Source organism: Neopsephotus bourkii, unplaced genomic scaffold, assembly GCF_033783945.1.
Source record: "Neopsephotus bourkii isolate Nb327-2 ecotype Australia unplaced genomic scaffold, CSIRO-AGI_Nbou_v1 NB_234, whole genome shotgun sequence".
Lineage (NCBI taxonomy): Eukaryota > Metazoa > Chordata > Aves > Psittaciformes > Psittacidae > Neopsephotus > Neopsephotus bourkii.
Genome location: NW_026900744.1, coordinates 2,117,501 through 2,145,264, shown reverse-complemented (window position 1 = coordinate 2,145,264; position 27,764 = coordinate 2,117,501). Strand labels below are relative to the sequence as shown.

The following is a 27,764-nucleotide window of genomic DNA, read 5'->3' as shown; positions in this document are numbered from 1 at the left end:
GCAGGGGAAGATCAGGCACTGTCTGTTTTTGAGGATCAGCCATTCTGCATTTCAAAGCGTCGATCCCTGCAATATCCAGGTTACTGTGCTAGAATCTCGACTATTATATAGCAGTTGTAAGAGAGGGAGGGCAAAGATGTGTTTACTCAGTGATTAGGGCCTTAGAATAAGCCTCTAGCTCCTAGAGAGACAGCTCACCACTTATTCATTTGGACCAATTCACAAAGCCTAGAAAGATTAAACATCCATGCTGAGAAGACAAGCGAATGCAGACGGTGAAAAAGAAATAAAAATTCTTTAAAAACTCTGAGATGACTTCATTATTTTTTCCACAAGGAAACTTTAGGAAAGTGTTTAGTTAGAGAAAAACCCACATTGACCTCTCTCTAAACCCTTAATCTTTCCTTTGTGGTGGCACTGCTTTGTGGTAAGCGGATGGCTTTGCTCTCCTCTTTTCACTGGGAGCGGGCAGAAAAAAAGGCTCTTGAGAAACACTTTTACTTCCAAAGAAACAACCCCATGAAACTGTTAAATATGAGATTCCATACAACAGAATGTTTCAAAATATGTACAGTTTTAGGCTTAAAGATTTAGGGACAAATTTTAGTAAACAGAACAGGCGCGTACACAATAGATGTTTACACTGAGCTATTTTACACGTGCATCAACATTTTTGTTGCATCAACAAATCTCACCATGCAAAGACTAAACTCAATCACATATAAAAGACTGTACTTGTGTCTAATAACTGATCCAAAATGTTAAGGTTAGGCACAGACATACTGCAAATGAAAAGAGGCAGCAGAAGGAACTGAAGTGCTGCAACATGACTTTGAAACAATCTTAGTGGAAGCCAGGGATATTCTTTCCTTGGAAAAATACATTATTGCAAAAAGCTCACAGCTCGGAATTTGATGCTGTCAGGGATTTTTTGTGTTTTGTTTTGTACTGGGTTTTAATGATTTCTAACTGTTTTTACTAACCCATGGTAGTATATGCTTACAAGCAGGGTTTTGATGTTTTTATTTCAAGTCTTCGAAAAACCAGAGTATATCCTATGGCTCTGTGATGAGTAATACTGAGAACTTTTCAGTCAATATTAATAAAATAGGCTCACTAAACTGTTGAATAGTGTTGGCTTCCATAAAAGACGCTCCTTAATGGAGCACTAATCTGTTCTGTGTTGGATTCCTTAAAAATAAAACGATTCAGTGGTTATATAATTAACATAAAATTTTAACCAAGAAAGAAAAAAAAATCCTACAGGGAAGAACTTTAACTAATCCCTATGAAGGCATCAGATACTGAAAAGGTTCTAAATACTGAAGAGCTGATGGACTTCCAAATGCCTTAGGACTTTAGGAATTTAAGCGATGAAGAAATGTATTTTTCAGAGTGTGTGGATGCTGAAAACCAGGCAGTCATACACTGGAATTTTCAGAAGAGGCCGGGATTTACAAACATACTCAGGGGTGTAAGTCTCATCAATGTCAGTAAGACTTAAGGACTTAAAAGCTTGAAGCCTAAGCTCCAGGTTTCATTTTATTTCAGAGGAAAAAGGGCCATGAGAATGAGGGGCTGTTTTCAGCATCTGGGCTGTCTAAGTGCTTTTAAAAATCCAGACCTCAAGCATTTCTTTTCTGCAGCCTCTGTTGTATTCAGAATGCCTGAGACTCAGCCATACTTTTGCTCCCTTGCCTCATACAGACCAGTGTGTATTGGGAATGAAGCAGTGCAGCCCTCTCCAGCCTGATTTTGCTCTGTTGATGGAGTATGCCCAGCACATGGCACCCTGGAAGGAAATGTGGGCTGTGGATGGACACTGCACTGCAGCAGGGCAGCCCCTGACAGTCACAGCCCTCCCGGCTGTAGCCATGCACTACGAAACCTCTCTGCCACATCATTCAAAGTATAGCGACCTCCTGATACACCTGACCAAGAGATCTAACATGCACTCCCACACAAGATGAACACATTAAAGGTCTGTCCTATGTACCAAAATGGATATGGCATCCACTTGGTGATTTTTGCACTTTGGAACTTCAAAAAAGCTAATGCACTTTGCACAGAATTAGAAGAAATGAAGGAGATGTTGTCTCTGAGGCATAAAGAAACACAGATATTCATGATGTTGAGAGACTAAATTGACAATCCCTGAGTAATGGGATACCTAATGGGATATCACCCAATAACGTGAATAACTTCAATATCCGAGAAGAACATGAACCTGAATTAGAATAGCAATGCAGTCATAAGGGTCAGGAAAATCACAGACCTGAATGGTTATTTTCGAATCTCAGGTTTACAAGTTCAAGTAATGACTGAGACAAAAATGTTCACGATGTAACATCTTCTAGGGACATGAATGTTCTTTCAAGCTGGTAGGCTAATGAATCAAGATCTTAATTTTTCCTCTGGGTTTTATGTAGTGAGAGCTAATTCAAATGAACAAAGGGACACATTTGCACATCTACAAGCCTTTGAAGTGTACAATCTGATCCACCCGTCTAGGTGATCTTGGAGATCAGCCTCCTTGGACACAGCTACTCAATCATGCACAATCCTTTTTTCCCTAAGTAGAATGCAAACCTTCTCTAACACTGAAGTAATACACCTTCAAATTTTCTCCACTTTGAAAAAGAATCAAAGGAATAGTGCAGATGGGGATTCATAGGAAGCCTTGTCTGTGTATTACACAGGACAGAACAAAACCTGCTGAAAATAAGCATTACTGAATTTCCCTGCACAAGTCAAAAGAAAGGAGACAGACACCAAGCACAGAGAGACATAGGGCACTAACCAGTCTCTAGCCTTGTAGAAGAGGATCTGAACTAAACTGTATCCCACAGATCCCTAAAGTGAGAGATGATCCCAGTAATCTTCTGATCTGGTCTTTCGTATTACACATGGCATAAGATATCCCTAAACTAATTCCTAATTTAATCTTCAGTAATTTTATCTTTCAGTAAAATATCTAGCCTCAAAAAACCGTCAGTGACAGAGAATCCATGTGAACCATGGTAAGCTGTTCAAACGGCTAACCACTCTCCCAGGTAAAGGTGCATTTTATTTTTAAGCCTGATTTAGTCTACTTTCATCTTCCAACTATTTGATCCTATTATACTGTTGTATCTCTATTTCAATCAATTGAACTTGTAGCGATACCTTACATAATGGCAAAGAATATCCAGTAATTAAAACCAAACTCAAAGAAGATCTATAAATCACAAGCTTTGAAAGAGAAGGAAATGTAGAGTGTGGCAGTCAATGTCAAAAAACACCCATTATTTAATATCGAGTACAGAGGATGCTGAAGAATGCTGAAGAGACCTATACCCAGGTCTAGCCTTTCAGATACAAAGATGAAGCTATTCTTCAGATATGAAGAACAAAGGGTGTGTAGGCATACAGTGAGACTACTGAGCTGGTATGTTGTAGCAAACTTTCTAAGCAATAGTTATCCACAAGTTCAGAATTAATTCAAGAATGAAAGGACAGAGCTGTTAACCCACACATCAGGCAGGACTGGAAGAAATATGCAGGTGACTAAAATGGGACTTAACTTGAATTTATGTACTACAGTGTAGCTGCTTTACTCTCCATGGGAACCTAGAGTTATACTTGTATCCCTGCCCTCTATAGTTTCAACCAGACCATGCAGTTTAGTTTTCAAGTTATTTAATTGGAATCTGTAAAGTAGTAATTTCTCCATCTAGCAACCCTCAAATAGCTCAAGTACAGATCCATTTTCAAAGCACACCCAGGATACACAATATGATCAAGCCCCTTATGAAATGTAGGAGTAGCAATCTGACTTGCTTTGAAATGTGCCTGGAGTCAAAGTACAAGGTGGTGGTGAAGCTGTGCTCCTTGGCATCACTCTGCATTATTTAGGGAATAAATGGGGGGAAAATGATGATGAAGATGAAGCCAAAAACCCGCCCTGCAATTGGGATTCGGAACAACTTCCCTCCTCTACTCAAGGTAGCATCTGAAGGACAGACTTCAAACTTCTCTTCTAAGACAAGACAACTGCAGAGTAGTTGATGCTCTTTCCATAATGTGCTCTATCAGAATAATTACCTCTGTGAATCTTTGCTCTGTATTGAGTTCAGCATGAACTTCATGAACTGAAATAATTACAAGGGGCAGTTTTCTAACTTACACAGATAACGACGATACTACAGAAAGCTCTGTATGAAGGAATAGTCTGCTATAAAAAAAAAAATAAAAGCTTTTATTTGAACATGGCAGGAGCAAAATTTCTTCCAGGTATTCAGGAAATAAAGTACGCATATGTGAGATGGATGGTGCTGCCACTAAATTGAACCTAAAAGACAGAACTCAAGGAGGAGAAAAACATGGTTCATTTTCAGTATGAAGGAATATATATTGAGGTGACAACACCAATCTGTGCTAAGAGAGATGTTTCACATATTTATTAAAAGTCAGTGGACAGAAAGGTTGAGAGAGGAGCAGGAGGTGATCTGACAGAGGTATATAAAGATAAGAGCTCCTGAAAAGGTAAAGCAGATGTCTTTATTCTTTCTCATAATAAAAGAGTAGCAACCACCTATAAAAATGAAAAGGCAAACAAGCTCTAATAAAAGAAAATACTTTACTATTATTCAAGTAAATAGCTCAGTGAGATTCAATATAGTGATTCAGACCCTGTATTAATAACAGTACTGCCCTAAGTTAGGATAAACCCCCTGATATTTCAGAACACAAGGCACCCAAAAAACTGCTTTCAGTCACACAGAAACCTTCCCCAAACATCTTGTTTAAAACTGTCCCTTGTAAGATTTCTTCCACAGCATCAAGTCTAGCTATTTCAATTATAGTCTACAGCTACTTGAGCACACTAAGCTTGTTCTTCATAAACTAATGCAACACAGAAACGTTTCTTTCCAATTGGCACAGTAAGTAGAAAAGGACTTTCATGAAGTAACTTGTAAATTTCATAAACCTCTGTCTCTCTCCCTGACCCAATTTAAAAAACACTAATGAAAATATTTTCTTGTGTTATATATACAATAAGCCTTGGAAATGAACACACAATGCCCTCAACTATCAGGCTGCAGGATGTAACTGGGGATTTCATTGCCAAGGACGCCGGTTGTTAAAAGCAAAGCTCTGTATCTCGCTATTGTATTTTTGTGCTAAAGAGATACACAGGTTTTAAACTGGAGCTACACTGAACATCATTCCATTTCTCCTACCTAAAAGTACCAGTTCCTCTAAAGGAAAAAATCTACCCATCGTGAACGTTAATCTTAACTACCTAAAGGTCCAAAATGCAAAGCTACAATAATAAAAGCTAAGGAAAACACAGCTAACAAACATCTAAACTTTTTTACAAGGTATATATTTTTCAAGTAACTTTTTCTTAAAAAAAGATGAATTACCATCCTTTGCAATACACAAAAAGCCATGAAAATTTAACAGAACAACATGAACTTTCTTCAAAAGCATTTTAACCCATAGCCTGTGTTTAAAACACACATTTTGGTGCAAGTTAATTTTCTTAAAATAAACCAAATTAAACTAGTTCTGCAAAAATGCTTCAAGTTCATATATAATAAGAATATTTTTGAGGGAAAAAGTATTTACAGTATAGATTAAACCATAGCTGATGGCTGTCTCGGTAGACCTAACTGTAGAGCGCACCTTCTGCTCTGGACAGCATTGAGAATTTGTCAAGAAAAGGCTAAGATCTCTGAGCACTCAAGCTGCCAAGTGCTCTCAAATTAAATCAGTTTGAAGCGGTTTTCATTAAGATGGATTGAGTGTGGCATCGTGAGAAACACTCTATCAAATGTAGTGTTTTACTTAGTGATTAAGTATATACCAGTTGATGAAGCTACTCAAATCCTTCGTAATCCCACCACTCCAATAAACATTTAATGAGTATATAAGTTCAAAAAGCCTAGCAGAGGATTTAAACCTTCAATCTTGTTTTTATTTACTCTTGGAACTCAATTTCTCACTTCAAGTGAAGAATGCTGGTGCCTGAAGCTCATCTGTTGCCCTGGTAAAATTAAGTGCCCTCCGTAGTATACATTAGAAGACAAGACATACAGGTTGCAATTTCTCCTAAGCTTTTTTCTTATACTGATATACATACTCAATTACTTTATGAAGTGCAATTATAAAAAAAAATAATGTATCCCTTATGAATTCCAAGAGGCTGTACTGAAAAAAACTCCAAACGTGTAACAGGAAAAAAAGGAGTAAAACTAAATGCTATTTATATATTCTCATACCTTTGTTTAAAGTCAGAATGTTACAATAATAATCATATCATTTCACAGGGTAGTTGGGAGGGAGAGCTTTCAAAAATTAGGCAATTTTTACATTGGAAAACATCAGAAATAGAAAGTGACGTGAATTTCAGATGTGCTATGTTAGCAGTGTAAGCAGTACTTTGAGTATTAGAAAAATAAGTAACTGCACTGCATTAATTTCAGATTTATGGGTATAAAAATGACTTATGAAAGCTCCTAACAGGCTCTTGTCCATGATTATACGGATACGCTGTCAACAATTTCCGATAATATGACTCAAAATGAGCTTCCTAACTCAAACACTCATCTTGTTGAATTATTATGATTTCTTTGAAACCAGCAATAAGGACTACTTTAACGAGTTATTATAAATGTCACTGAATTACATGTCCATTTATGCTCTGAAATCTGCACAGAGACATGAAAATATTCACTAAATTTCAAGTGTGCGCACAACAGGTTAAATAAGTAAATGTGAACTTAAGAATACTACATTGTAGATTCGTAACAGTGCATGCTTATCAGAACAGTCCCCAATATAACATAACTATTCCTTCCTACAGGAATAACTACAGCGAGCCAAAACATGCTTCATTTTAAAATTAAATATCTATCAAGACAATAAAAAGTAAATTTAAACAGCGTGATTTTCTTGTTTGTGTTTCAGCTTTCTCTATGCTCGATTATGCAGGGCTTTGGGTTTCTCCTTAGTGAATCAAGTCACCAAAACTTAAATAAACTATCCCCATTCTAGCTTTATTAAAATACTGATTTGAAAACTGTGCATGGAATAACAGAAACTTGAGATGTCTGGTTAGATGCACAGAAAAACTAAATAACTAAACCTTAGTACTGGAGTTCATTTGGCAGCTAAAGGCTGTACAAAGGGGAAAAAAAAAAAGCACACTGTATTTCAGAGACCTTTCAATTTAAATTTACAATTTCATTAGTCATCCTTCAAAGGAGTTACCAACACACAGTGTTGAACTTATCAACCACAAGACTCGCAAGCCAGTGTTATCTGGTGCTAGGACACCATTATTTCAGGAAGAAAAGGGACAAGGGGTTGAGGGGAAAGAAAAAGAAATAGAATAGCCCTGATGAGTAAAGGATTCCAATAAAAGCACAGCCTGAATGATTAGGAATGGTAAGCTATTCACTGTAATTTCAACAACCAAGTATTTCAGTCAGTCAAGTAAATGAGTGTAACTCTTGACAAACAATAAAAGCAAGATAACTACATTTTAGAGTTATCTTTTTAAAAATAAAGATGAAACATTTACAGCAATTTCCATTTTCCCCCATTAAATAAAGTAATTTTAATACACACTCACATCTCTAGCTTTCCCATAGAAGGCTTCTTGAAAAGCAGCCTCTAATGATCCAATAAAATAAACCGGATGGCAGTCACCATATCTATTTGAGATAAAATTTCAAATTAATAAAAGATTTTAAAATATGCAGTTTCAATATTCTACTTCTTCATGTATTCTGTAAATATAATGCATTGGCTAAAACTTTAGAAACAGCAAGTACTACACTTTTAAAGGACAGAAGGGAAATACATAGAAGTCATCTGTCTCCCAGTACTCAAAAACTCTAAATAACTGACTAGTACCTTGCAAATTTTAGCATAAAAGCTTTGCTTACATAAATACAAACTTCAATTTCTACATAATTTTTCAATTATGACTTGTTTCTTCTCTTTAGTACACTCTTAAAGGTTAACCAAAGCTTTTCTTGTATACACATTAACGCACCTCACATTATAAACTAACATTTAATCACACAGAAATTAAAACAGAAGGCACAAACTGCAGTGTGTTAGTCTGCAGCTTCTACCTGTCTGACAAAACATGGCAACTGTTTAACAGTGTATAACTTGGTGGTATAAAGGTGGGGGGGGGGGGGTAAAAGCAGCATTTCTGTGTGTTTTAAAAGCAGAGATTTATTCAACCACTTCATTATTGGGAAAACTTTCCTGTAACTTTGTATATCTTTTTCAATATTAACTGATTTCAGCTATTCTGCTCCTGTATATTACCTTAAAATTAATATATATATATATATATAATGACTCTTCATTATCTTTCTGGACCCTTACATGATTGAGTAATGATATTAATTAGCGGCAAATTAAACACAGCAAGAAACTGCCACTCTAACTTGGATTGAGAAATTTTATTTCAGAAACAGTTCTAACAAAGTTAAGCTTAAACCAAACTAGATTAGGATGTCTGAAAGTGCTACGATCCCACCAAAAACCCCCACAAATTTGGTTTATTTTTATTTTCAATATTTACTATTTTGTTCTTTCTTTGTAACAAGAATTGCAGGGATAACAGGCTAAGCTTACCTTGAAGAAAACTCTGCTGTAAATTGTAATAAGGCATCTCCTTCATTTTCAGCATTTTCTGGCACTTAAAAAAAACCAAGGAAAATCATAAAATAAATGCACCCTTATGGAGACAGATTTTAATATGCAAATGCATTTGCTTCATAGAGTTTTTTTATGTTCACAGCTTACTGAAGTGGTTACCAAGAGACTGTATAAATTTCATGAACAACTATTGATTATGAACCTTTGGAAAGACATGAAATTTTCAGGCACTGTCATGAATATATTTAGGCTTTCCAAACAGTAAAATCCTCAGGCCCAGTGTAATGTGATATATCATTTGTTCAGAGTTAACACTCTGGACTTAATTTAATACATTAGAGCGAATGGACTGGCTTAAAAGGCTTGACCCACTATATTGCTAGTTTCTTTTCTTTTTTCTTTTTAAACTCCCTATACATAATTTTCGAAACTTTCACATATTATTACATATATTTGCTATCAAGAAACTTCTAACACTAATTCAAGTTTGAACCAAAGAAAGAGTACACAGAACTGCATATAGGAGGTAACTGAGGACTCCTGCTCAATCCTTTTCATAATTCAAGGGCAAATAACCACTGAGAAATTTGTTTAATATAAATGACTAAAAATTTTAGTCACTGCAATATGTCAAAGCTAAAACCTGTAGAATGTTCCTAATAGGGAAATGGAAATTTAGTTATCTACAGGAACATTTGGCTAGAGATCACATAATTATTATTCTTCAACTATAAAAGAACTTTCCATATGGTTAAAAATCTTCCTCTACTAGATGTTTTCACAGTTGCCAATTATGTCTGCAACACCATTATTTGATACATCCACTGGAACAATTCTAACATTACTATCAAAAGACACTTTTCCTGTTTCATATTATACATACCGATCATAACTCTCTGCCTTCACTATTACTGTACAATCATCAGTTAATTGTAAAGCAACTGTTAGCTCTTACTCATTGGTGATTTCCTCAAGGCAGATGATGCTACTCCAAACATTTCTCCATCATCAACTCCAAACTCTGTAGCATCTTCAAAGTCATCTCCATCACTGTCACTAACCATATGAACATCTGTGCATTGCTATATAAAAACAGAAAGCATCAACCATAAGCCTCTATTACAGACATCCTCTTCAGTGAAATATGAAGTACATGACATTACAGGAAAAAAATACATGTTTCTATAAAAACACTTGCTATACTGCATTTTATTTTACTCTTTTATACAGAATTATGAGATTGCTTTTTATAAATAAGAACTAATTCTAACAGAAATCTGGTGGACAGAGCAATATTATGTGACAAAACGTGTTACCAAATAACTAAGAAACTGTCTCTCAAATATATACGCATAGTTGAGCAAACTTTATCCAAAATTAATGTTTTTTCCCCTCTACTACAGCTGGTTTAATTGCATAAGAAAGAGTGAGAAAAGCCACATAATCTATCAACAATTTTAAACATACAATCTGCTCCTGCAATACTTGCATGGGGGGGGGGGGGGGGATGCTTCTTGGAAAGGCACCTATCTATCCTATTTTAATAATCTATTCCTCCAACTCCCAACATCAGATCTTTTGGATTTCATGTCCTCTGAAACGTAACAGCTCAGAGAAACCTTGCATTTAACTATTCAGCGTGAACTTATTTCCAATTGTACTTCTTTTCATGATTGACTATTTCAGCTTCACTTGACCTAGAAGTTACAGTAAACTTTTAACGCTACCCAATAGTACATATCCAGGCTTGCATCCTGACTGTACCTCACAGCTATCTCTTGCCAACTTAAATGAGCTGAACAGATTGAAACATCCTTTTTGTGCAGCAAAATAAGCTTTATGTGCTACAATTTTCTAAATAAAAATGGTATGGAAACTGTTTAGAAAATGGGAAACTGCTCATACTAAATTCATTCTGCAGAAGAACAAACGCATTGGAAACTTTAACCCAAACTATCAATAGCTGGAAACAACAAAATGGGAGTTTATACAGACTGCAAACATCTCTTTCTGGTAATATTAGAAACAAATGTTTCAACCTTCTATTTAATTTGGAGTATTTTTCAATGCTTACTGTGGCTTGTTTAATTTGGATTTTGTCTTTTTCCTCAATGACTCGTTTACCCAGCTCCTTTGTCACAATTATGTGTTACAGCAATTTTAAATTGATTCTTTTATGATGCAATTTTACTGACAATAGAAGGGACAGTGACCACTGCTTCTTTCTAGAGTACACTGGTAATATAAAGACAGTGTTCTTACCTCCTCTGACTGTTCCCTTGTTTGTACAGGTGAAGATCTTCTTCCAACTGTAAGTCGATGGCAAGGAAAAGTCAGTCCCGATACAGCTAGAGTCATCTACAAACAAAGCAATGACCATTTATTAAAGCCATCGTCTCAACTGAAGGTTGGGATTTTTTTGTTTTAAGGATGTTTAGAGATTCGAACTGCAGACTGCACTGCAGGAGACTGGAGTAATTATACAAACATGAAAAAAGAGGCCTGAAAAATTAGTGACTTCTTACATAAAAAAGTCAAAGAAAAAACAACTGACTTTACAGATGTGCATGCACACAGTATCCAAACGAGCTAAATGGAACTGTGAACTCAAAACTGTCTTGTTATTTTCTCTACTTCAGTACTGAAGTTTGAAACATTTTTATGTGGCAACCTTTACAGTGATATGAACCTAAGTTTTTCCTTCCTAATCAATAAGCAAATGTTAAAGTGAAGATGATAGTTACTGACACAACTAATTAAAACCAGTTTGCATCTTGCCAAAAAATACTACCTTGAAAGAACGCTTTATCATCAGACAATGTTCAAGACACAAACACAATGGGTAAACATTTAATCTCTGTCTTGGTCACCATTAATGTCAAAGGCACATATGAACAAGAACACATGCAAACCCAACATTGCTGGTGAAACTGCAGTCAGCACAGACAGGGGGTACATGCTGGTTAACCAGTTCCACGAGAAGCAGCACTCTTTGCTGTTGCTCCTTGAATAAATCTCAACTTTTTAATACTAACAAGACAGAAAATGGAAAAAAGCACCATTTAGGGGGGTTGAGCTAGATAATTTTTAAGGTCCATTCCAACACTAACCATTCTATGATTTGAATGACAAAATTGTTCAATGCCAGCAAACACAAAACAGTAACATTTGAAGATCTGATCCTGAACTTACACTGCATTTAAAAAATGTACTATCAATATGATGACAAATGAGAACTGTCCACCCTATGATCAGAACTGTCTGTGCCACTGCTACATTTCAAGCACACCTCACACCTTTCTTTACACAGCCTAAGTGTACACCCAGCCTTCCACCGTTTCTGGAAAGCCCATCAGTCCTGGTCACAGAAGGATGATGACCACAAGCAGGATGTTCAGAAGCACCCAAGCCCTATCTTCATAATACGTGGATTAAATTTACATGAATAGCTCTTAAATAAAACAGCTGATTCATTTTGGCAATGACAAAATATTTGATCCTGTACAATTCTTAGCAACATGTAGAAGGACAGTTCTGTCTATATGTTTAAAGTATTGTTTCTAATGATGCCTTTAGAAGAAGCGCAGAGAGGACGCAAAAAGATTTTCTAGTTGATATAAAAGTTGTTCCTATCTTTGCAGGGCACAGAATAAAGAGACTTACATTATGCATTTGAGAAATACAGCATCCTCCTAATTAGACTGCAAAAGCATTGAGGTAAAATAAATTGCAATCACCCTCCACAAAAATCAAATAAATCATAAGCCCTACATTTCATTTACTACCATAAGCACTGAAAATACCCCATTTATTTTTATACATAATTCAGAATGACTTTATCACTTGCCTGCTAGAATTCACAAAGTTTTAATTTGCTGCAGGTTGAAGCAGGCTGATTAGGCAGGCTGGTTACCAAATGAATGTTAACCTGTCTGAACTAGCCTACTGTCACATTCTCATAGCAAGGTTAAACAGAAGTTTAGCTGCATAAAAAGCCCAGCTATCGTCTTAAAGGAAGTGAGCAATAATACTCTGGGGCAAATGAAATATTAAAGACGACATACAGGTCAAGACCAATTACCTATAAAACTCCTGTGACAAGAGCATAAGAACTGTATTCTCTGTACAGAATAATCCACTAGTTTAATTAGTATTTTTATAAGCTTTTAATAATAAACAAAACCCAACTGTTATAAAACCTGAAACTTTGCCCTGTACTTACCACACTATATAAAACACTAGTAAAACATACACACACGCACACTAACCACACACAGACTGAAGTTCTCTATCTAATAGCATCAAATACCCTGACAGATGCCTGGAAAGGCTCCCGATATCTTTTACATACACATTAAAGAAAGAGTGGTAAGATCAAGCAAGCGGTTATTATGCTGCTTCATCACTTGGCCCAATAGCAGGGTGTTGCAATTCCAATTTGCAACCCTATATTATAGTGTCAAAGCGTCTCTCAAAAATGAGCGAACAGCAGAAGGGGTTCAACATCAGAGCACATTTCATCCTACTCTCCAGACAGTTGCTGGAATGTTGGGGTTTTTGTGCACATTTTTGTGAGAAATCACCCCCCCCTTGAGCATTTCTTTTTTTAAGAAGGTTTTTTTCCCTGTAAAGGAAAGGCTAGGACAAACAGAAGCTCTGCCTTTCATTTCAAAATCATCTAGCAGCATGAACATTTCTCTAGAACTAAGTTGCCTTCATTCTAAGATAAAGGAGAGAGTCTTCTCTCAAGAGAGACTCTTGTACCAGGAAGTTTAAGCTTTTGGAAATAATAAAACTATCAACGCTAAACAAAAGATTACTTGGCACCAATAATGAGCTAGAGATAGATTATGAAATAAATATAGATAAAAGCAAAAATAAGTACGTTTAGTTCATTTTTCTAGATAGCAGATGTACACGTGTACAAATCCCTACTCAAAAGGTCTCACAGCTGAGAGATAACATGAGTTGGAAAGGAAACAGAATCTAAAATAGGCAAAACAATTTGCAAGTAGCTCAAGGTGATTACTGAAAAAACAGATCTCCTGCTGAACAGTGTGTATAGACTACTCGTGCCTGTTGGAAGTTTAAGTCATCTCCTATTTGGCTTCCTATAGCATTTTAAGGAGGACAATAAAAATGAAGCCTTGAAACATTCCAGGGAAAATGGCAGCAGAATAATCCTTTTAGGAGACAGTAGAGATATTGAATAGATTGCCACTGATATGCAGAAGGTAATGGTAAAACCTGGACTAAAAGTGCACAAAAGACACTTGAATTACATTTTAACAACTAAAAGAAAGACCGCTACCAAACCTTACAATTTAGAGAGATAAAAAATGAGTCTAACTCTCACTGGTGCTTTCCAACAGTAAGACACTGAATTTATTTGGAAATGTTCCGTGTAAGATGATTTGCATTTCTATTGCCAGCATTAATAACTGGGGATGAATTTATGCAATTTCTGATCTGAACATGCTGGATTCTGTGCCAAGAACTTTCCAGGTCAACCTTGAAATATACGCCAAATCTGGACTAAGACCAGCTGTTTTAAGCAATAGATTATTCTTCCTGTTAAGAAATACAATTTTTATGCAGAAGCTTCTAAAAGTATCTTTTAGAACAATCTAAAAGGACTATTATTTCATGATACAAGTATGTCTGCAGCAGGGAAAGAAGTAACTGAGAACGTGTAACTCCAGAGTCCTGCCAGTACATTCTCAGAGTAATAGGAAAAACTACAAGTGCATCGCCTCACAAGTTTGCAGCCCTCTAGAGTTTGTTGGCACAGCTTAACTCCCACTCTTGCAGACTCTTGAAACTACAAAGGAAGGAGCAAACTGAGCCTCTTGTACCAGTCCAGAGATATTTAATCATAGAATAGAATCACAGAATCATAGAATAGTTAGGGTTGGACAGGACCTTAAGATCATCGAGTTCCAACCCCCATGCCATGGGCAGGGACACCTCACACTTAAACCATATTACCCAAGGCCTCGTCCAACCTGGCCTTGAACACTGCCAGGGATGGAGCATTCACAATCTCCCTGGGCAACCCATTCCAGTGCCTCACCACCCTAACAGGAAAGAATTTCCTCCTTATATCCAATCTAAACTTCCCCTGTTTAAGTTTTAACCCATTACCCTTTGTCCTACCGCTACAGTCCCTAATGAAGAGTCCATCCCCAGCATCCCTATATGCCCCCAAGACACTGAAGACGAGAAAGATAAAACAGTAGTAAGATCATGAAGGAGTCATACCAGCAGAGAACTGCAGCTGCAGAGAAATGCTGATACAAAAATTATAAGCTTGGTGTACTGCATCAGGAAAGTAGTAACTGGATATGACAAATTGGTCTTGTACTAGGCCACACACTGACGGAGAAAAACAGCACTTTAAATATGCTTCTAATGGCAACCATGTCTAATGAGGGATGTATGAAGGCAAGCTCCAAGAGTTTTCTAATACTTTGTAGGATGCACTTGGACATCCAAAGTGGTCAGCTGAAAGCAATAACCTGTAAAGAACTGGACCTTCTTCCTCTTTCTCAACTATCAGTCATTTGGAAATACTCTGCTCCATGTAAATACAGACACAGCAATTCAGTAATCTGAATAAAACTAAGACAACTCTTCTTGCCAGTAAGCTGCCTGTATTTAAGTCAGCACATACTTTAGGAAATAAATTATGGTAGGAAAACAGGCAGGCCATAAAACACATAATTTACAGACTTATTCATTTTGTCTGCTATTATGCTCTCAGTATTTATTGTTGTAAAGTATGGTCTTTCCAGAGGGATGAGATGGAGAATGACCTGCCAAGATAGTCAACCATCTTTGGTAGAAAAGCTTTCATATCCACTAGGTCTGGAGCAAATTAAACTCCAACAGCAGGAAACTTCCCCAGGAACTCCAGAGTTTCAAGGTGCAATAGGCAAGACAAGCCTGCAAAACATGTCACCTTGCAGAAGACAAGAGCTGCAGATGTGTAATGGACTTTCTTTGGCACAACGTGAGAGGCTGTGCTGCTCACAGGGTCCTTGTCATCACGGGATTCCTTTTCTCTAAAAGGACGTAACTTTTTTTAACAAGAACCACTGAAAACAAGCAAGCATAAGTGATAATGCTTAAGGAGAGCAGGAATATTGATGTATTTTGTGCTCTTTAAGTATTTGATTGTTATGAGCAAGTGAGAGTTTTGAGGCTTTGAAACATGGGGGAGTTCTATTTATTTGATTTGCTTTAATGTATATTAACACATCTACCTAAACATATAGGCTCTTACCAGTATTCCTGCTACCCAGGGCAAGTTATTAGAAGTAGCTCTTTAGTACTTATCACCTGGTACTTGTCAGTTTTAAAAACAAAACCAACAGCTTTTGATTGTTTAAAAGGCAACTTCAAATGAGAAGCAATTTCAGTTACCCGGTAACAGGGTATCTATCTTTATTGTCTGAGCTACTCATACGAAGAATCCTTTCCAACTTACTGGGGTGATATTTTTTCCATGGCAAAGTATTTTCTTTTCCAACACATTTTTGGGACATAAACCTTGATCATTTACTCTCAGAAATTCAAAGGTCAATCTATGAATCTTACAAAGCATCAGAAAAAAATTCACAGAACACCTGATCCATACTCAAAGGAGAGGAGTCTATCAATGATGCCACGTTTCACTTGATCATGCACAGCACGTGAAGCAACAGGCATTATCTGACAACGGCAAACTTAAACCAGAACAAAAACCTTGCAGTGGACATTCCTGCTGTATTTTAAAGAAAAAGTAGGAAGATCATAAAAAGAAATGTAATGTCTGTATCACTTGACTGCTATGAATCAGTCAAATTATTCAATCAGCTGTAACAGCTTGTATTACAGAATCAGCTTGTAATACAGAATTATGTTTGGCTGTATATGATCTCCTTCAATAGAAAGCTAAATGGAGGAATTCTCACGGTGTGATTTCCTCCTGAGGTAAAGGAAAATAATCCATGTTTTCTGTCTTTAATACTCAGAGATAAGGTAAGCTAACAGAATCCTGGTTTACAAAAAAAAAAAAAAGAGCATGCTTTCTGATACTTGACTCTCCTTCATAAATTTCCCATAAAAAGCAATACTAATTCCCAGTCCTGCTCAAGGTCAGCTTGTAGTATATTAGGCAAAAGGAATAATAACCTTAATAACCTGCCCTCCAGTTCTAGCATCCTGAAAAATAGGTAGGTGAAATTATAGTCCCAGCTTTCCAGCTGCACTCACTAGCACAGCTGGATGGAAGAAGCCACAAAGAAAACTTTCATGCTACTCCATGTGTAACTGCCAAGGAGGTACACACTTTCTAATGCCTCCTTTCAAACTCTGTAACGTTGAACAGGTAGGATTAGAACTTGCATATATTCAAATGTGGGGGTGGGTTACTTTAGCATACAAAGTACATGATTTAGCCTTTTGGGTTTTATCATCTAAAGCAGTTAACGAACACTCAGATTACCTTATCCCAAATCTTTCAAGATGGCATCTCTGCTATAGCTCTTGTATTAGCCCCAGGCAATGAGATGCTCCCTCCACCACAGTGTCTTTCCCCTCCATCTCTCTGTAAAGCAGTATCTTTAGACCACCACATTCAACCAATTCCAGAACTATACCTTACATTATAGCTATCACAATTTTGGTGAAAACTGGCAATACCTGGTTTCTCCTTCTTGAGAATGAGATAAAAAAAAAAAAAACAAAACAATCAAGCCCACATAGTACCTGTACTGAAAATAAATCTGTTGTCAGCATGTGTTGCAGTATGGTGCTTGGCTGGATAAACAACCTCTACAAGTCAGTAACTGCAGCAGCTTTCAGTGTTAGAGAATGATTTATGCCTTCACTGTTACCACTGTACAACCAGTGCTCTGTTTAAGAAGAGAAAGTTATCTCCTGAAAAATGTGTCCAAAATGTTATTACTTACCCTGCGAAGTCAAATTTTGAAAGAGATTATACAAACATCTTGAAACCCCCAAAAACTTTGTTCTGCCCTGGAAACAACAGCAGTATGCAAGCAACATTCACCGTAAGCATTGCAAAGCCATTGTAACTAAAAAGTTATCTAATTAATTAAGAACAGACGTTCATGCTAAGCTTGAAGAGTCTCTGATTCAGAGCTGTCTTAACAAAGGGGATTCTACCACAACTAAAAGCTTCTAACCACCCTTCATAATTATTATTGCAGTACATACCAACTATGAAACCTAACAGACATTTGTGGCTGCTGTTCAGTACTTTCACTGTAACTAGCTGCAGTTTCATGCTAGTTTTACTGCATGTTAGAAATAAATATATTAACAAACATGGAAATGATATCCCAAAATACTATTTATAAACCAGCAGCTCACCAGCTGCACAAGAGCTCTTTCTAGAGATTGCACCCAAGCTGCAGTACACATGAGGAGGTTTATAATCCACATATATCATACAAAAAATTCTTAATCAGAAATGAATGCACTGCTGCCTACAGACTGCAACCTAATCCTGGTTCAAATACTCCATGTGACAGCCCTTTCACTGTGCTCAGTATGTGAGTTGCTTAGCTTTTTCATTTAGTGGTTTACTCACTGATACATGGCTAATGTATAAAGAAACAAACATGACTGAGTACATTTCATAACACGCCACGCTCAGTTATTCAATATAACCTAAGACAGAGGTGCCCACTGCAAAATACTCAGTGACTGCAGGTGTCTCCACTGTGAAAATTTGACTACCATATAATTTGATCCTTTTATTTGTTGGGGTAATTACTATGATGCTTTTCACCCCTCATCAGGTAAAAGAAGGGATAAGGATAGAGAGGCAAGGGAGGAGCTTTATCAAACGTTTCAGTTTTCATATTAAACGTACAATTTTGTTATATGTCTTTTTATTATAGCCTAATGTAATTCCCTGAGTATGATGACAATGACACTACAGATGCCTGTCTGTCTGTAGGCATTGTACTGAAGCTTGAGGGAAATGTCTTTTTTTGATGACAACTACATGAAGTTTGAGAAGGAAGAAAAAGTTTGAGAAGAAACATTTCTGTCCTGGTTTTTCTATTATACTCCATGTGCATATGGTACTACTAGCTGAGTTCGGGTACCAGGCATCATAGGGGTCAAATGCTTTCATAGCCGAAGTGCACCAGTAGTAGTAACGTAATAGACAAGACAAAACAATTCAATTAACCCATTTTCTACATCTTGGCTGAACATCATGGCTCCTGCAAAGGAGTTTTCCCTATCTTCAGGTTCAATCCATAGTCTATCATTTCAGCCAGGGTAGGTAACATTGCGATAAATGTGAAATTCTCTTGCTTTTAGTGTAGACAGACTTCAGTTTAGATGCCTGCAAGGTGTAATCATCATTGCTAATCTCTTCTTGATGGGCACATCTCAGAAAAATCCAAACAAGTTAATTTCTCCCAGCCTACCAAGATGTCATCACTCTCTCCTCACCAGACAAACTAAGTTCCCTGTTCAGAAAGATTACCAGACTAAGTGTGCAGAACAGGAAATCAGAGGGAAATACTTTTTCAGCAGGGCTGGATGAAGGCACTGACCTATGCCTCAGACCTCAGGTTTCAAGCCAGAATCTCAGGGTTCTGTAGGGAGCTGCAGACCAGTTCAACCTAACTTTACACTCCCAAAAGACACATGAGCAAATCATAATACAATCTATTGGAAATACGCAGAAAATAAATTATTCTGCTTGTTGTTTGCCTTTGGAGCAAGACTAGTCAGAATACTCCACATAGGTAAGGCCTCTCCCAGCATCTCTGTTTTCCTTTTGTAACCTACCCTTTTTGAGATTAAAGAAGTGAGCAAAACATAAAGCAAAGAATATTTGTGTGGTGAAATTGTGATAGCAGTTAATGTGGCATATGGGAAAAATCCAAGTGTAAAAAGGAGGGAAGAGAGGTAGAGCAAGTGAACGATGGCAGGTGAAGCTTTACTTCCACACTTGAAAGGTAAGCCTGGGAAGTTCGCCATTATACAGAGTTGAAGAAAACAGTGGTTTCTAAGTGCATCCAGCACAGCCCTTTGAATATGAGTATTGAAGCAGAGGAAATAAGAGTGCAGGAACTCTTCTGCAATTTTTTGGCACTCCTGGAGCCATCCAATACTCTCTGGAGAATCAATCAACTCTCTTGGTTGGAGACCCAAACACACAGAAACCAATCCATGCAGGAATGAGGTGGTGGACTCCCAAACAACTCATGCTTTTTCTGAGGATACTCGAAGTATCATCATGTCAAGAAAAATGATGCTATGACAGAAGAGATCCTTCATATGAGGTTGCCTCTAATTCTCAGTGTTTAACTAAGCATTATTAACAATGCATGGGCAGCCTGTTGTGCTCAAACACTTGCTAAATTCCTTGGGAACAAATACACACTCAACACATCCAATCCCATCACTTACCACTGTATAATCATACATTAAATAATCTATCTTGTTTTCAGGGTGTAATCTTCACAAAGTCAAAGTTATACATGACTTAAGAATTCCCACATGTTCATGTTTAAAAGTAATGTCTAAAACTTCAAGAGATCAAAGGTTTTCTGTGAATCAACGTTTATCTTTTCTGAAAGCTAGCAAGTATTCTTTCAGTATATCCATATTGAAATATATTGTATACATAAAATAAGTGTTACCACTGTAAAAATGTCTCACTATAAAATGAAGGTACATTGTAACTCATAAAGCCTATCAACTGCATAATTTTTTATTTACTGAAATAAGGACTTTTTGTACTATGAAATTAATTACAAGACTCAAGGATTCACTATCTGGAACTGAAGGGCTCTCTTCAGTGTATACTGGTCAACAAGACATTGGTATTCAAGTTCAGTACCTAATTTAAACAAATATATCAACCAACCAAAGCTCACCTTCCACCATGTAAACCCTCATTCCTCCTTGAACAACAATGAAAAGTGGATGTAATTCAACATTAGCCACTTAGTCTTTTGACATCAAATAGCATTAGCCGGGAAAGAGTCAAGTATGCTCTAGGTTTATTAAACTGTTGTGCAAACATTAAAATTAAAACAAGAGTTTAAAACATTTGACAGCCCTTGAAATTAACTTCCTCTCGAAAATAACTTCATTTTCCTGCTGCATCTTCAACACAAAAAAATATCTTGACAGGTATTCAACGTTTCATTTTAAACACTAACTGGATGAAAAAAATCTCTAGGGTGGAGTGTGTTCAGGTTATAAATCAGCAATGCTTATTTTAACTCCTCACAAAGTGTTGTTGAGATAATTACTGCTGACAGCTTTATTCAAGGTTCATTTCACTTCTTCTACTCTTTTTCCCCTGTTAGAAGTTCAGCAGGGCCCATGGGAAGATCCACCCCTCACACCTGTTAGGGTGCTTCATGTTACTGAGGCCAGTTTGGACATGTCACTTCAAATTAGCATTGTGCCAGCGCGCTGTGACAATTACTTATCGCAGGTTTAACTTGGAAAAAAGTTTCTAATCCAGCCACAAGAACAGTGTCAAGAGTATGTAATTTAAACCTGTCAACACAGGTTGTAGGAAATTCATTCCAAGGATTTCAGTAGTGTTCCCATGGTAGAGCTTCAAGCTATAATGAAGATTAAGATCACGAAAGAATGCTATAGAGTTAAGAGAGAGAACCCAAAAGTTAAGAAAGATCTGAACTGAAAAAGGCATCAAAAATATTAATAAATTTAAAAAAGAAAATCTTAAGAGGTTGCTTTGCTTAATTCCCAAAAATTATTCTGCAGTTTATTCCAAAAGGTTGCATATTAAACATACATATCTTATTCCTTCTGCTGCAGCAAAAAGGCACTACCCTCAGAGATGTTTACCCAAGGTGCTGAAGGCAGCAGTGTGGTGAAGATGCTCTGGAATTAACGTGTGGATAAACAGCACCTGGCGTGGGAGGAGGGAGGCTGGAGTAGAGTCCATAGCATGGTGAACAGGCCACTTGCATCTTTCAGGCACTAGATGAAGGGTGCTGGGCTCACAGCAACAACTGCGATAAAGCAAGCTTCACAAAACACCGCTGAGAGCTTCTGTATAAGCTTGAGAAAAAGTTGCTCCTGTTCCTCTGGGAACACCCAGCTCTGGTACACTGGTTGAACACACATGCCAATTTTTGCTACGGTTGCTGTTAATCACCAGCCGTACTACTGTGAATCTATCACTCTCATTTGCTAGCTGAATGAAAGAGAAAATCACCCCTGGTTTTGATTAGCTCCCATTTGATTAAGCCTAGTTAGGAATTAAAGCAGAAGGACCGATACTGTTGTACTTTATATTGCTTCAAACCATAAATATATTTAAAGGAAACAAAAGGAAAATAATATTTCCTTGTACAACTGATTCCACTAAGAAAGAGATAAACTTGAGAGAGTGAAATAAATACCCATGATCACTTACAGAGCTCTTTCTTCTTCTTAGACAAAAACTGTAAATATTAAAAAGGATGAAAAATCTGCCAAGCCATTTGCAGCTATTTGAAACACAGGGTAACAGAATTAAATGATCGCTGAAAGACCTGGAACACAGTTAAGTATAGACCATGAGGCTAATTGTGGATCTTGAGTTAATTACTTTCCACTGATACGTTTTCTCAATGGTCTTTTACATCAGTTTTTTCTTTCCTCAGTCTGAACCCCAAGGCAATTCAGCACGCTAGCCTCCAAACTCTGGGTGATTCATTGTGTACTTCTGCCTTAGGATTTTTAGTTCATGCAGAGAAAGCCAGGCTTTCACATCAAGTTGATGTTAATGTGCACTGACAAAGCAACAGTAAAGGAGCTTCATGTTTGTCACAACGTGCACTCTTTAATTTAGTAATTGCTTTATACTGATATGCAAATAATGACACATTTCCCAAATTTCCAGTTCCTCGGCAATGCTTTCACTAATTACTCAGTGGTTAAAACTTATGCATGTAAATTGGTTAAGTGAGTTCATTAATAAGTACACCTGTGTGAACTGATGTATAAAGCATGCATGCCCGGGAACAGGTCATAACTCACTGTACATTCCTGAAGGTCTCAGGAACCAAAAATAAATATTCTCTCACCAAAACAATACCTATTACACCTAACAGAGTGTTATTCATAGAGAAACTGAGATTCCCAACCTTTCCCAAGCCAGAGAGAGGCTGCCTTTGGGTGATAACAAATACCAGGAGTCAAAGCATTCATCCATTTTATGCTGCCAAATGAGAGGATAAACAAAATAAAAGGTCTGTAAGAAAAAGGGACGAGAGTCTTTCTATAGCACCTGAAAACATGGGAAAGCACTAGCACGCACTCATCCATCAGTTCTCTGTGGATGAGTGTTCTCTGTCATATGCTCTGAAGTCTGGTTATGGTATTTTGTGATAGTGGTAAATCTTACTTTTGACACTCAAATGGCAACTGTGAAAAATTCAGCTGCACTTAACACAGGTTCAGACTCCTAACAACTGCGAAAGCACTGAACAGAGTTAACCTGTCTTCCCATATTTCCTTTCCTCAAAATTCTTCATAGTGTAAAGGCTGAAAAGGAATCAAGGCACTAACATTGGCCTGTTTCACTTGTGACTTCTGTGTTGAAACACAGTGTCTGTCAGGTTTCTGACATATTCTTTAAGTAACTATGTAATTGCCATAGAAGAGGGTACAGCAGCATTGTTCCAAGTCAGATCACAAATCGCCTATTTTTTGCTATTCAGAAGAGATTAAAAAAAATTAAACAGATTTTTAAGGTAACAAACAATTGTAAGCAACAGTATAAACCAACAAACAACCTCATTACACTCATCCAGATCACATATTGCCCAGAGATATTCACAGATACATCTTGGAAACTGCTTTGCATTCACAAAGAGTATCAGCCAACTACTTGGCACGTTTCAGGTCTATGGTGGGATGCCATTTACTTCACAACATTGTACAATGCTTTGGATGGCAAACAGATGAGTGTCTGGATATGTTTCCAGCACTAGATAATTCCCTGGCAGAATTCAAGCAGTTGTGCTAGCAACACTGCTTTCAACAAATGGTTCAAACATGGATAGGCTTTTTATGCTGCCTCTTCTTCCTGGATATCACTATCCAAGGAATAGGATTTTTGCAATGTTAGCTTTTTGAAAACAGTGTTACTGCCTTCTGAAAATGAGCTTCTGAAAAGCATGATTGTTTCTATTTTTGTTTCTCTTACCTGGAATAAATGGAAATGCTTTTAACTGATTACATCAGTGGAATTAAAAGCACTAAGTACATGACCTTCTTCATTAAAGGACAAAGCTTCATAACTAGAAACAATAAATTCTATTAATGCTAAAAACTAATTTAGTATTCTTAAATGGTAAGCTGCTGGGTTGGGATGGTTGAAGCTAAAAGTACATTTATTTCATTCAGTATAACTACATATTGAATGTGCTTGGTTGATGTATGACAGTTTCAAGTGTGATAAGCAAAAGATAAAGACAAATAACAAAACGATGAAATATTTATAAAGGGTCTTCCTAATGGGAAACCTCACGAAATACTCCCAACATTTTAGCCCGGATTTTCTTAATCATTTAACAAAAATACAGTGTCCAGTTTCTACCGAAATCCAGGGGAAGCCATGTAGCTACTTTTGTTTGACTTTTACGGAAGTTTGGCATTAATCTCGACTTGCGCTCAGAAATCAGAAGGCTTGACTTGCTTAAGTGTTTTATTAAATGTCATAAGAAAGTCTGCAGAGCTACAAATCTGTCTCAGGTCTGTGTTTTGACCATTGGGCAGTAGCTCCATTTAGAAAAGGGATTCAGTCCAGTGATCAGTATTGAAAACTGAGATCTTCTCTTGTTTGGCAGAGGAAGTTATCTGTCTAAAATAGATTTATCAACTAATACTTTCTTGGTTCCATGTTTTATCAACAGTTTATAGGACTTTAACCAACACCTTCAATAGAGGACCAGATTAGCTCCATTCTAAGCATTTAAAAGGTTATCTATGGAGCAATTTAATATTATTTAAATACCACTGTTTTTAAAGGAAGCATCTGACACTAGTATATCAGGCTCTACACAAAACTAGAGCAAACCCTTGGTGAAGTTCTAACAACAGCAAACATTCTCCCTCACATATAAAACAACAGAAGTGATGCTGTTCTTTCACATAGCTTTCTTCTGCAATTACACAGTGATCCCACTTATCATAAACTCATTTAAAGCGAAACTCTGTTTACAGAGTCCCAAACACCTTCAATCTTTTGCAATGGATTTTCATACACCTTCTAGTGAAGCTCTGCTCTGCCTCTATAGCAGAGTTTCATTACAAAGAAACAAGCACCACTGTGATAATCCTTCAGGAATAATGCAATTACCACTTATCAAACAGGTGTCTGCTGTATTCCAAGGAGATTATCACTTCCTATTCTGCTCTCTGAGAGCACAAAAGAGAAGCTGCTACTATTAAATGACTGAGGAGAAAAGGAGTCTTTGATAACAGCTCTTGCTAGCTTCTCTCAGCAGGGCATGAAGTAAATGTAGTCCTTGTATAACATCTTGGCACTGAAACAAATATCTTAGTTTCTGCAAGGTGAGTTAGAGCACCTAAATAAGACCATTCCTGTTAACTGAATCTGAAGTCTCTCCATTGAGAACTCCAAGAACCTCAGCACCTAGTGCCTTATGCCAAACCGTGCCCTTTGTGAGCCCTCCTGAAAGGGGAACTCTGCCCACTAAAGCAAAAATGGGCTGCAGGGCTGCGCCACCAAACATCATTCAGAGATGTTTCTGTGACAATACAGTATTTGATGAAGGTACAAATGGTGAAGCTCTAAAAGTGTAGAGAATGAGGATACAAATGTATGCTAAACTCGGAGTGTAAGTTGATCAGCAGAGGCAATTTTTTACTATATTTTTAAACCAGCTTGTTGAGCAGGAGTTATCTCAGAAGTAGATCTCTAAAAACGAGAGCAAAAGCTCTCTCCTATAAAACCTGGGTCCACCTTAATGTACACAAGGTGCTGTTATTACACAGCAAAATGTATAACTGGTATGGAAGAAAGCCCAGCTGTGCATCAAACACAGAGGAGTTAAGAGCGTAGACAACCTCCATACCTGCACAAAGAGGCAAGAGCCTGTTTCAGAACTAGCTAGTAATGTGACTCTATTGGCTAGTGACTGTCCATAGCTAGGTACTTGAGAGAAAGCAAGACACTGCTGCTCTGGCAAAAACTTTCTCCAGTGAAGACTACCTCTACTTTGCTATAAACTCACAGGAAGAAGAGTGGTTCCTTCTGCTGCCTCCGTTGGGATACAAAAACCTCCAATCCAGCTCTTGTGCATGTAGATGTAGAATGGTTATACAATATATACAACATACTCCACCAGCACACTGTCTCATGTGGACTTGAGAGATCTGGACTGCCTTGATCTATCCTACCAATACATATGGTGTATGTATCCTCCCTATACATACAGTCATTTCTATCACACTTTGACTTGCAGGTTCTATCGATATAAAGGCAGAAGTTGGAAGCCATGTGCAAGTGGTAAATTGAAGTAGCAGTCCCAGTCAGTCCTTGTTTGCTAATTTTAAACTCTACTTGTTTTAATGAGTTTATTAAATGACAGGTTTATAAAAAATAACTATCATGTCTATGAGTTTCAAAGCAGGAACAGCTAAAAACATTGTCAATCTCTCGGAAAAGAAGAAAGCGGCAAAAGATGACAAATAATTAGGTCTATCGCTCCGCTGGTGTTCCATATGCTTTAAAATTCCAATGACAATAGAACTTATTACTGAATGAATTACTAACAGTAGCCTCAAAATTTGCTACCAGCCTTTCCCACAAAACTAAGGTTGATTACAATAGCTCATGCTGAAATGGGGTCGAATTCTCCTCATAAAAGCTGATGCAATTTTAGTTGATGGTGCTTGTCTTATACTGGCGATGAATTTCGCTTTTTAAGTCCTTGTTGTAAAAGACCGCATTGCACTTGCAAACTCATTGAAATTGACATTTTTGAGATAAAATGTGGCAGTTACTCAGCAACGAAATTACCCTTTACAGTTTATGAGAGAAGCAGCACTTGAAATTGATAGCTTGCTCTTTAAAATGCGCAAGGAATTAAAGCAAACAGCTTGCAACTGACACCGGAGGGTGTATAACTTTCCTTCAAGTTATCCCTCAGAAGTAGTTATGAGATGAAATAGCAGAATCTCAAAACATATCATGGTATCACAAAGTAAACAAATGCAAAAATTAATACTATCAATATTTCTTAGACAAGAAATGTTATTCAGCTCCTTAAATACATGCATTCCAAAGAATGCAGGAGCATTTTATAAACCTTAGAAAAGACAACTGAAATATCAAAGACCTGGCGAAAAAGTGACCCTCACTCCACAGTGAGACAGAATCTGGAGTTTATGAAAGAGAATTTAGAGAAGTAGTGTGTTATCCATCAGAAACAGGTTACTGGAACTGATAGTCTGCATTTGCATCTAAAGAGGGAACATCACTCGGCAAGATCCTTCAAAGCACCAAGAAAATAGTAATGATGAGTGGCAAATGGTTTCTCAGATCTCAGTGCTACTGGAGACACCAGGTACATCTTCCTGCACCTTTCTGTCACTGGAAAAATCAAGAGAACTTCACAAATGCAAATTAAGTTTGAAAATGCAAATAGGCAGAGAAAGCAGCATCCAAGAGTTCAGGGTTGCACTGTCAGGCAGAGGTGATCCAGCTCAGATCTGGCAAAGTGCATCGCTGTGGTGCTGTACCAAGGCTAACTTACTCCAAATAAAAGTCTATCAAAGATTACTGTGCCACCTGGAGAATTGTAATTTTTATTTTTAAAGAAAAAGAATATTCTAGGATTTTAGTGGCCACTGGGGAGAAAAACCACTAAATTAGGAGATATCAAGAATAACTGTCATAACTTTTCCCAGTGGACAGAGGTATCTCCATTATATACACTAGAAAACTTCATGTTAGTTCCAAGGATTTCAATCAAGCAGCTATGCTATACGACAGAATCCAGTTCCTGACTTAATGTACTACATTTGACAATGGTAATGAGAATGACTGCTTTGAACTGAATCAT

The 27,764-nt window shown here is 37.2% G+C and overlaps 1 protein-coding gene across 1 annotated transcript in view; it reads right to left on the bottom strand.

The window, feature by feature from the left end:
- The window catches only part of FAF1 (Fas associated factor 1), a 170,723-nt gene that overhangs the window by 48,940 nt on the left and 94,019 nt on the right, over positions 1-27,764 (bottom strand). The window contains exons 9-12 of the mRNA XM_061344844.1: positions 10,930-11,025; positions 9,623-9,749; positions 8,644-8,707; positions 7,622-7,703 (exon numbers count right to left, since the gene is read on the bottom strand). Of these exons, the coding sequence (XP_061200828.1) occupies positions 7,622-7,703; positions 8,644-8,707; positions 9,623-9,749; positions 10,930-11,025 (369 nt within the window). The remainder of the gene's footprint in view (positions 1-7,621; positions 7,704-8,643; positions 8,708-9,622; positions 9,750-10,929; positions 11,026-27,764) is intronic.